Consider the following 11,006-nt stretch of genomic DNA (forward strand, 5'->3'; position numbering starts at 1 on the left):
CCAGTTTACTGGGAGTAGCCTGCCTTATGGCCCCAGGATAGGACCTGCTGACAAGTTTTCTAGACAGGGAAAACCCTGCTACCTGAAACGCTTTCCTCTGGTGTCCCTACCTTCCTCAGACCTGGCAAAAGCCTTCTGCCCCCAGCAGACTGAGGGCCCATCAGCCCCAGCTCGGGCTGGGCCTTTGCAGTCATGGTTTCTCTGGGGCAGCCTCTGCCATGCTGGCCACCAGCTCTGTATCCTGAAGCTCCTATGGACAGAGAACCCATGGAGATAGTCCCAGATACCAGGCCTATTTTGGGGCCTAGGTCCTGCCCATCTCCCAGCAGCTTTGAGGCTTCTTTTTAACAGGCTCCTGTTCCTCTACCTCTGTGCCCCATGTGGTTGAGACTGTTGGTCTTCAACTCTGTCTGGGCCTGGGCCTGGGCCTCAGCATCCAGATTGGGATGGACTCTAGGCCAGGATTTCTCAACCTCAGCACAAGGACAGTTTGGACTGGATAAGTCTCTGTCATAGGGGGATGTCCTGTGCATTTTTTAAGTATTTAGCAGCATCCCTAACCTACTGAATGCCAGTAGCACCTCCAGTCACGAGAACCAAAAATGTCCCCAGACATTGCCCCATGTCCGAGGGGAAGTTGCCCTGGTGAGAACACTGCTCTGTATCTGTGGCCTCCCACTGGCTTGGGTCTTCATCTATCTCTGACTCTCCTCTCTCTTGCTCATTGGCCCTGATGCCTGTCTCTTCCTCAGACTAAGCTTCACTGCCTACCCCAACACCCCACCTTTGTCCCCCCCAGACTTTCAAGGCTTCTGCTGCCTTTTGGAGGCCCTGTGGTTGCTGCATTGCATGGGACAAAGTATAAAGCTCCAGCCCCCAGGCATATGAGAGTAGCTGCCGCTGCTGTCATGATAGCGTTATCCAGGGGGATGGATCATCCGGTTACTTCTAACTTTGCTCACTGTTGCCCGCAGCTCCACCCACAGTCTGGCAGGCCCAGGCATGCTGGGGTGGACCAGGCTCTTTCTCCGTCACCATCTGACTCCCTTCCCGAGTGACTCATTCTCTCCTTCTATTCACAGCGTCTCTCTCCTCCAGCTCTCAGGGTGCATAGCTGCTAGGGGCCAGGGCAGTGCCCCACCCTCCACAAAGCCTGGCTTACCTGCACCAGGGCCACCAGCCTTCCCCCTTCTCTGCAGGGACCTGACTACTGGGCTGCAGTGGTGTCTGAAACTAGGGTGGTGTCTTCCCAACTTTTCTCCTCCCCACAGGTCCCAGACGTGCCCTCAGACTTTGGTGCTTTTGAGCATGGGGTGTCCTCAAGGTGGTGGGGTTCTAGTGGCTCATGTACTTTGGTGGGTTTGTGGGCTGGGTGGACCCTGATGCCAGAGCCCAGTTCCATGGGCCTATTCTAGTTGTGGGGTGCGTGTGAGGCATGAGGGCCTGCCATGCCCCACTTCCACCCCTCCACTGGCCTTGGTGTCCCTGGGACCTGCTGTGGTACCCACCCGTCCACCATGTCCTCCATGAGTCCTGAGTCTTTCGTGAGCAGCGTGGTCCATGCGCACCTGTGTGCATGTGTGTGTGCGTGGGGGCACAGGAGTCTTGTCTCGTTTCCGTGCTGTGTGGGCAGTTGAAGGTTGGCCTGTTTTTACTCTCTCTGTGTTTCTCCTTGTCTTTTTTTTATTCCCTCCTCATCCTCATCGCACTCTGCCATCAACCCAAACTCTCATCTCTCAGATCAGCGAGAAGGTTGGTCCTTTTCACTTCTTATCCATCTACAGTCTGCCCGTCGATGGGATGCTCCCGTCAGCAGGGACCAGCGGGCTCAGGCAGCTCCCTCAGGCTCAATCCAGCCATGCCTGCCTATCAGCTGGGCTCTGCTCTCCACTGGCAGGGCCAGCAGGCGGGCAGGACCAGGGGTGGGTGGGCAGACCCTCGTCCTGCATGTTTCTGTCCCTGATGCACTACATGTCTGCATGTCCCTCTAGGGGCTCCCTTGCTGGTGCAGGGGGATGGGCATGGTGCATGGCATGAAATGGCACCCCACCTGTGTGCCCAGGCTGCAGGTGGAACTCAGGAGTGGTTGCAGTCAGAGGGGGATGTAAGAGCTTATGTGTACCTGTGGAGCCTTCCTCTGTCCCCTCTTCTCCTAAAATCCACATTTGCCCCTAAGCTTAGCTGCAACAACTGGGACAAAGGATAAAGGCTAGAGTGGGCTGTCCCCTTCAGATCCTGCCACAAAGGACAAAAGTCCTGCAATTTCCATCTGGTCCTTGAGGCACCAGGGATTCCCACCAAGATGGGGCAGCCAACCTAGATCTGCCTCAGAGAAGCTTGGTGTCCTGGCCCAGGTTGGGTGGGGTCATCTTGGCTCACTGAGTAAGTTTCCTACAGTGTTGTCTTTTTCCTTTCCAGCCAGATCCACATTAAATGTCTTCCCCCCACCCCAGGCACTTCTGCCTGAGCCCCCCATGTCTGCCTAAGGATGACATTTATTTGGCCAGCCAGCAGCTAACATTTCTTCAGCCATGTGCAAGTTGCTGGGTCTTTACACCCAAGGAGCTCACACTTGGGGTGATAGCTGGGCGTTTGTGGCTTAGTGAGGTCCATTCTCTAAGGAAGAAATACTGAGGCTGTGGAAGCCAGGATGGGGCCCAAGATTGGGAAAGGCTTTGACTTACCTCAGGCCCATTCCAGAATCTCCATATGGGACTCAATTCTCAGCCCGCCCATGGGGCTAGCCCCTAACCTTCAATGCTGTCTCCAGCAGCAGGCTCTAGCAGTCATTCTTGTGTCGTGTGTTCTGTATGGACAAGAGGAGGCTCACCATCCACTGAGCAGAAGCTCCTGGTCCCCTGTGCGTCTGCCTCTTTGGCTTGAGTTTCCTCCAAGAGGGAGCAGAGTTAGTCAGGAGGAGGGCTGCGGCCGCAGCTCAGATATCAGCCCTGAGTAGCCTTCCATATGCACTCGGAGGCTCAGGGGCATTTTGGTTTCACTGTTTCGCTGACAGGGCAGATCTGCTGGGCGTTCAGAAAACAGCTATCAGCAGAGACTGAGCCCAGCCTGCAGCTACTTCCTCCCTGCCCCTTCCCCCACCCTCTTGGTCCCTTGTCCTTTCTCCTTACCCCCTCCCCCTGTGGTCCCACCAAAAATAAGCACGTACACAAATATTTAACGGGAAGGCAGAAATGAGTTTCTAAATATTCTGGGGGGATTTGCCGGGCTGGTAATTCGTTTGGCGCTGATAATTACATCTTACATTTTTCCAGCTTTACTTAAAACTGTGCCGGGTGCGCCAGCATCTAATTACTGTTCTGCGGCAGCCACAAGGTTATTTATTAAAGAGTTATTTTATCTTGATACAGTGGATCCTGCCCCTTCTCCCCTCCTTAATGTTGTGTTATTTTCATCAGAGAAATTTCCGTGAGTGAATGCAGATTGCGGGGCTGCCTCTCCCTGCGATTAGGCTGTCACTCTGCTGAATGCTGATGCCTCCGGGCACTGCGCTGCCCCATTATAGGGGGTTGTCAGTGCAAATAATTAGACTTAAAAGTTACAGCTGAAATATAATCCAGAAATGGCAGGGCCCTGTTTTAGAAATTGTCTATAAAATGTCAGCACTGAGGATGCACAGGGAACGGTAATAGACTGGCATTGTTGGAACCCAAGATTAGACCCTAAATGCATCTTTCCCACTTTCACTTTTCCCTTCCCCGCCGCTCCTTCTGTCAATATACAGTTCAGGGCAAGTCTTGTTCCTTTTGGAGGCCTTGTGTCTGTGACCACAGCGGAAGGACAGCAAGGCTGCTGCAGGCAGCCACTAGCCATTCTTGGGTGTGAGGATGGGGGCGGCTGGCTGGGCAGTCAGAGAGGCAGGGCCCCACTGGCACTTGGAAAACCAGGAAGTTGGCTCTCCCTACCCCTGCCATGAAGGATATGGACATTCAGGAAGCCCTCTTTGGCCCTAGGACTCCTTGGAAGTGGCTGAAGCCCAGTGTCCTTGTGAAGGAGTGAAGGGTGGGGTGCCTAGGAGCCTTGGATAGAGGGCTAGCCTGGTTAGAGATGCTCACTGGGTCATATCTTCCCTCCCAAACTCTGCAGGAGTGAGTTCTCTGAAGGACCTATACTTTTATTTTTTATGTTGGGTGAAGTTTGAGGCTTTTGGAAATGATGACCCAGGGGATTAATGTAACCTCCAGGACTGGTTCATGAGGTCTGCATCTTAGCCTGAAGACCCTGTCCTCTAGGGACTGTTTAGTAGTCAGTCACGTTCTGGGCTGGTTAGGATAAGGTCCAAGGTTTACTGGCCCAGGACCCACTTCTGCTAGGGATCTTTGTTCTGGCATCCAAGGACCCAGTCAGGCCCCCAGATTCCACCGTTTACCAGGGTCAAACTTGCAGCCAGTGACCTCCTCGGCAAAGGCTCTCGAAGTCCTATCCTTATGCCAACTGGAGCAGCCTTCTCATCTGCCAGCCTTGGCTAATGCAGTAGCTTCTCTCTAGAGCCTGTCAACCAGGGTTCACAAAAGGACAAGAGTTTTTCATCCCATAGACCTACTCTTAACAGCGTATATGAATTTGGGCATATCACTTAAAGATCAGTATTAAATAAATTCCCTGGTCTAATTGGAAGATAACGTCTACACCCATAAAACCTCTTGCACACATTAAGTGCTCAAGAGTGGTTTCCCTTCCTCAGATGTGTTTTGAGGCTCACAAATGAGGACCTGTGGCAGCCCCTGGCTCAGACTGCAGGAAAGACTTGGTCAGTTAAGGCTGCTCCCCTCAGCCTTTCTTCTAGAGCCAGGGTTGTGCCATACTCTCCCTTCAGGGCAGGCCTGGGCCTGATCTGCAAACAGACCTGCCTGCCTATGCCTCTTCTCCCATCACCACCCCTTGGACCCAGCCCTGGAGCCCAGGAAGTTCCCATACCATCAGGCTGGGTTCCATATCTGTCTGTGCCCTCTGACATCACCCTTGTGCCATTTTGGGGTGGGAGGTGTCCAGAGGTACTCTTTGTTGTAGCTTCCTTTTGCCAGCCATGCCTCCAGGACCCCCTCTCTCTGCCACATGGAACCTTCTGCCTGTGATGTGCTGCCATCATTTGTCATAGTCTCCCAGCATTAAAGCAAACATAGAAACCCAATTTATACCAGCTTCAGCCAAACAAGGAAACTCTTGTCTTACAAAACTGAAAAATGTAGAAGTACGTTTGGCGTCGGGCAGGGCTGGGTACAGATATTTATACAGTCTGGTCAGGCACCTGTCTGTCTCCGTCTCTTAGCTCTGCTCTCCTTGGCACTGACTTCTTTGTTCTCAAGCAGGTTCTCCTGCATATTGGTAAAGGTGGTCCCCAGCCACACCAAGCTTTCATCTTCCAACCTAGCCACCTGAGTAGAGAGAGAAAGTTGCTTTTCTAATAGCTTTTGCAAATTTCTCAAGGCTGCTGTTTGTCAGATCTGGGTCACATGCCCCACAGACAAAATGGGAAGAGAGATGGTGTTCCCCTAAGAAAATAGGGGTACTGGTTCTAGTAGAAGGCAACAACATTTGATGTCTATGAGATACCTTGCTATCACGGCTGAACACATGGAAGTAGACCCAGTCCATGACATTGGTCATGCCTGGCACACTCAGGGACTGCCAGTGTTTTAGTTCTGTCTGGAGCACTCATAGCAAGATGGGGCATAAGTAAGATGGGGTCTTAGATGTTGGACTGAGCAGCTTGAGCTCTTCCCTAAGGCATTGGGAACCATACAGCAGTTTTAAACAGGAAAATGATATGGTCAGATTTGTGCCAACTGTGTGTGGAGGGCCAGTTAACAGGAGCAGGGAGCATGAAGGATGACAAGGCAGAAAGACCAATGAAAAACTTACTGTAGTGATCCAGTGAAAGATGATGATGGCTTGGACTTTGGTGATAGCAGATGCCCACGGAGTTTGGAACAAAATGAATGGGTTTGTAAGATACGTTGGGCAGTGGTATTAACAGGACCGGGTGACTTTCTGGGTGTCTGGTCTCTGAGCCTCTACTTTGTTACCTTTGCTGGAGAGGTCAGAGGTTGGACCAGGTGATCTCTGCCGTTGCCTCTGGTTCTGATTTGTTTGAGCAGCAGAGTGTGATACTGACAGTGGAGGTACTCCTGACATTGTGCCGTGGGTCCTTTGCATGCCCTGGCTCCCCAGCAAGGGTCCTCAGTGACCAGTGTTCTCAGTAGTGCCCTCTGGTCACTTGGCTTCATTGCCTGCGTTTCTGGCCCTGTCTGTACGGGTGCCTGTGGGGGACGTACCCTGGCTTCTGCCCATCAGTTGCATGCTGTCTGCATGCTGAGCATGTCTCCCCATGGCTAGGTCTCGCCTGCCTTCCCTCCCTCTGCATGCTCTGAATGTCTGTGCCAAGCTTGCAACTTTCAGGAGGTGGTTCCAGGCTGCACCCCTGGACTGAGAAGCTCAGAACAGCTTCTGACCAGGAAAGCCTAAGGCCAGAGGCCATGGCCAGGCACAGCCGCCCTTCCCCTTGAGCCCCTTGTTCATCGGCGCAGAGAGCTGTCAGCGCCCTCATCATGTTACTGCCATTATCATGCCCATCCTGCCCGCGGACCATGTCCCTGGCCTGCCCTGGCCCATTGTCCCCACCCAGCCACTCTCCTTGGGGTCAGCCCCCTTCTCTTGGGTTCCCAAGTTGAGCTTGGAGCATGGCTAAGGCCCAGGCAGGCGGTCATGTCACTTCCCCTCATCTCTTCTTCTCAGGCCTGGAGGAAGAGGCAGTGACCTTAGAGAATGTGGCCATGTCATGCCCAGAGTGACCCTCTGCCCTGCCCTAGCCATGTTCTCAAGGACCTCCACCATAGAGTGCTTGGGTTTCTCTCACTGGTGCCCCCACTAGTTCCTCTGGAGACACATGGGAAGAGGGCCAGGGCGGGCACTGGAAGGCACCCTGGAGTGTGGTCCTGACCAGGCCTGGAGTGTAGACTTGAGGCCTGGGCCTTGCACAGAGTCCCTGGGTGACTCTGGGCAGACATGACCTTACCGGACCTCAGTTTCCTGGGTTGTGAAGTGGGAGCTTGGTTGTAAGATCTCTAGTAAAATAAGACGTTGCGTTCCAGACAGTCCCTGAGTGTGGGAGCTACTTCTGCCCCAAAAGTGGGAAGGGAGAGGGTAAACCGGGGCCCTGGGACTCTACTCCTCTTGTCTTTGGGCATGGGTTGGCTTTTGACAAGAGGGGCTCCTGGATGAGGGCCCCTGCCCTTCTGTGCCCTGGGTGTCCTGCCTAGCCTATGAGTGCCTCTCTCCCTCCTCCCGCAGTGCGCCGTGTGGCTCCTCGTTTCTCCATCCCTCCCAGCAGCCAGGAGGTGATGCCGGGTGGCAGTGTGAACCTGACATGCGTTGCCGTGGGTGCGCCCATGCCCTATGTGAAGTGGATGATGGGTGCTGAGGAGCTCACCAAGGAGGACGAGATGCCAGTTGGCCGCAATGTGCTGGAGCTCAGCAACGTCATACGCTCCGCCAACTACACCTGCGTGGCCATTTCCTCACTGGGCATGATTGAGGCCACAGCTCAGGTCACAGTGAAAGGTCAGTGCTTGTGGCAGGCAAACGTGGCTGCTGTGGGGACAGGCAAGGCTGAGAGGTCAGCATTCTCTTCTCATTGCCCCAGCTCTGAGGTCCCACTGGCCCTTAGTGGTGAGGGAGTGGTTTTGGTTATTAATAGCCTTAGTAAGAATGCCATAAAACTAGTTGTCATCAAGTCAACTCTGACTCACAGTAACCTGACGTGTTTAGAACTGTGTTCTATAGCATTTTCAGTGGCTGATTTTTCAGAAGTAGATTGTCAGATTTTTTGTGTGAGGTACCTCTAGGTGGACTTGAACCCCTAACCTTTCAGTTAGCAGCTAAGTGTATTAACCATTTGCACCACCAAGAATAGCTGATGTGTATTGAGTTCCTAGGTGGCAGACAATGTGTATTGAATTCCTAGGTGGCAGATGCTGTGCTAAATAAGGACAGATTATTTTGTATAGTCTTCATGGAGCCCTGGAAGATGGGTGCATTTACTGTCCTCATTTTACACATGAGGGAACTGAGGCACAGAGAGGCTACTTACTTGCCCAAGGTCACACAGGAGTAAATGATGGAGCAGGGATTTGAACCCTGGGTGATCTGATTTCCAGCTTGCCCCTCTAACCATTATGCAGTACCATACTCTTTGGGTTTAACGGCCTCTGAGCAAGAAGGATGTGATAAAATAGTAGCCACGAGGGAAAGTGGATTTTCTGTCTCATCCTTGTCTCTTAGCCCAGAGCCCTGGGGACAGGTACGCATGTGTAATGGATTCCTCTCTGGTCGCCTTGCTTCCAGCTCTGCCTCCCTCTGATCCACCTCCATTCTGCAACTTAAGTGATGCTTGAAAAATGTGACTCAGGGTCATGTCGCTCCCTTTCTTAATGCCTTTCAGTGGCTCCATGTTGCTTGTAGGAGAAAGCAGGCGGCCAGCCTCGTGCTTCATGCAGACAGCTTGGCCTTTCCCTCTGTGTGCACTGGCCACACTGACTCGGTTGGTCTAGCTTTTGCTCTGGTTCTCACCAGCCCTCCCCACTGCTCAAGACATCTCACTCCTCAGTTCTCAGCCTGGTGGGGCCTGCCCTGGTCACTTTGTCCAGGGAGATTCCTATATTTTCCTCTATCGCGCCCTGCTTCCTCCTGCCCTCCTCGTATATGATCACTATTGACTCATTTAATGAATCTCTCTGTTCCTGGAACAAAAACTCCCTGAGAGCAGAGAGCCAGACTATCTATAACCTTTTATCTCCAGGGTCTAGTCTGATGCCTGGCACCCAGTGGTGTTAGTTGCCATCAAGTCAATTCTGATTCATGACGACCTTATGCGTGCAGAGTAGAAGTGCTCCATGGGGTTCTCAAGGCTGTGGTCTTTTGGAAGCAAACCACCAGACCTGTCTCCTGAGGAACGTCTGGGTGGGTTTGAACCACCAACCTTTCTGCTAGTGGTCACACCACTCAAGGACTTTCTGTTACTGATAGGCACTCGATAATTACTTACTGAATTAAGTCCTGGCTATGCTTAGGACTTCTCTACCTTCCATGTGAGCCAAGCTACAGGATCTTTGGGGCTAATAGCACCATCACTTCTTTTAAAAGCCAGGCTGCGTAGAAATTGTTGAATGAGTATACGTTACATTATGTGTATTTTCACCAAAATTTTAAAAAGCTAGAGCAGCCCCTTAAGAAATGTCTTCATTTGGCCCTGCTATATAGGTTTGCCAACAAGTGAGTATACTGAACGTCCCAGGTAGCTCTCTGCCACCCTGTCCTGTGTGCTTTCCATCTATATGGGACCCTGGGCAGGTCATGTCACCTCGATCCTGTTTGTTAAGTACCTGGTTGTCACTAGGCCAATGTGAGGATCCAGTGAGTCCCAGAAGTGGCATGGGTAGATACTCAGAGGTCATTGCATGCTTTTCAGGCCATTCTTCAAGGTGGTCTGTCAGTGTCAGCCACACTTGCCTTGGCCAACCTCTGAACCACACCACAGGCAGGGTTGGTTCTTGGGGTCATGATCTTGGGCAGCTCTGAGCCTTCTCCTTTGCCTCCAGCTCTGCCTAAGCCTCCGATTGACCTTCTGGTGACAGAGACCACTGCTACCAGCGTCACCCTGACTTGGGACTCTGGAAACTCAGAGCCTGTGTCCTACTATGGCATCCAGTACCGTGCAGCGGGCACAGAGGGCCCCTTCCAGGAGGTAGACGGTGTGGCTACCACCCGCTACAGCATTGGGGGCCTCAGCCCTTTTTCAGAATACGCCTTCCGTGTGCTGGCAGTGAATAGCATTGGACGAGGGCCTCCCAGTGAGGCTGTACGGGCCCGCACGGGCGAGCAGGCACCCTCTAGCCCACCACGCCGAGTACAGGCACGTATGCTGAGCGCCAGCACCATGTTGGTGCAGTGGGAACCGCCTGAGGAGCCCAACGGCCTGGTGCGGGGATACCGTGTCTACTATACCCCAGACTCCCGCCGCCCCCTGAGCGCCTGGCACAAGCACAACACAGACGCAGGGCTCCTCACCACAGTGGGCAGCCTGTTGCCTGGCATCACCTACAGCCTGCGCGTGCTTGCCTTCACTGCTGTGGGCGACGGCCCCCCCAGTCCCAACATCCAAGTTAAGACGCAGCAGGGAGGTGAGTGCATACTCGTGAGTGTGACTGCACAGCTAAGGGCAGAATTAAGACTGAGGTTTGGGGCTCTGGGAAGATGAGGGCCCTGAGTCAGTAGGTGTTTTGTCACTGGGATGCAGGGCAAGGGTGTGAGGGTAAGTCCCTGCCTTCTCCTGCTCCTTTTCTCTTGGGTGCCCCTTGCTCTCAAGGTGGGGTGGTGAGACTGATGATACCTGGGGTGGGGGTGTTGCAGTGCCTGCCCAGCCTGCAGACTTCCAGGCCGAGGCGGAGTCTGACACCAGGATCCAGCTCTCGTGGCTGCTGCCCCCTCAGGAGCGGATCATCAAGTATGAGCTGGTGTACTGGGCAGCAGAGGACGAAGGCCAGCAGGTGAGCAACAGGCAGGGAGGAAAGAGGGGAGGAAGGGGTCCTCTTGGTCCCTAAGGGTCTGTGATGGGCTCTCCCAGGCAAGCTTTTCTGGACTTCTGTAGCTTGTGTGGGCAAAGCCCATAGGGTTTCTTCTTGGGGCTTTTTGGCTTACATGGTTTTGTAATCTGTTCTGTGCTGATGACAAAGTCTTTAGAGCCTGTGCTTGGATCTCATAGGCTCTGGGGCTTATGGGTACCAGCATAGCCCTAAAGTTCATCCTTGGGCCTACTGTATAGTCCATGTGGTGCTGTTGGCCCCATCTTTGGGGCCAGTAGCACCATCACTTCTTTTAAAAGCTAGGCTACGAAACAAAGTACAGGCATGTGAGTTAAACATTTACCTCAAGTAGACACACACCCTGGAGAGAACAATCATGGGAGAAGGAAGGGCTGCTTATGCACAGGG

The 11,006-nt window shown here is 53.1% G+C and overlaps 1 protein-coding gene across 1 annotated transcript in view; it reads left to right on the plus strand.

The window, feature by feature from the left end:
• The window catches only part of PTPRF (protein tyrosine phosphatase receptor type F), an 86,966-nt gene that overhangs the window by 37,467 nt on the left and 38,493 nt on the right, over positions 1-11,006 (plus strand). Inside the window, exons 6-8 of the mRNA XM_007953048.2 lie at positions 7,309-7,578; positions 9,615-10,196; positions 10,426-10,562. Of these exons, the coding sequence (XP_007951239.1) occupies positions 7,309-7,578; positions 9,615-10,196; positions 10,426-10,562 (989 nt within the window). The remainder of the gene's footprint in view (positions 1-7,308; positions 7,579-9,614; positions 10,197-10,425; positions 10,563-11,006) is intronic.

Source organism: Orycteropus afer, unplaced genomic scaffold (assembly GCF_000298275.1).
Source record: "Orycteropus afer afer isolate SDZICR_OR568_19922 unplaced genomic scaffold, OryAfe1.0 scaffold00370, whole genome shotgun sequence".
In the NCBI taxonomy this organism is placed as follows: domain Eukaryota; kingdom Metazoa; phylum Chordata; class Mammalia; order Tubulidentata; family Orycteropodidae; genus Orycteropus; species Orycteropus afer.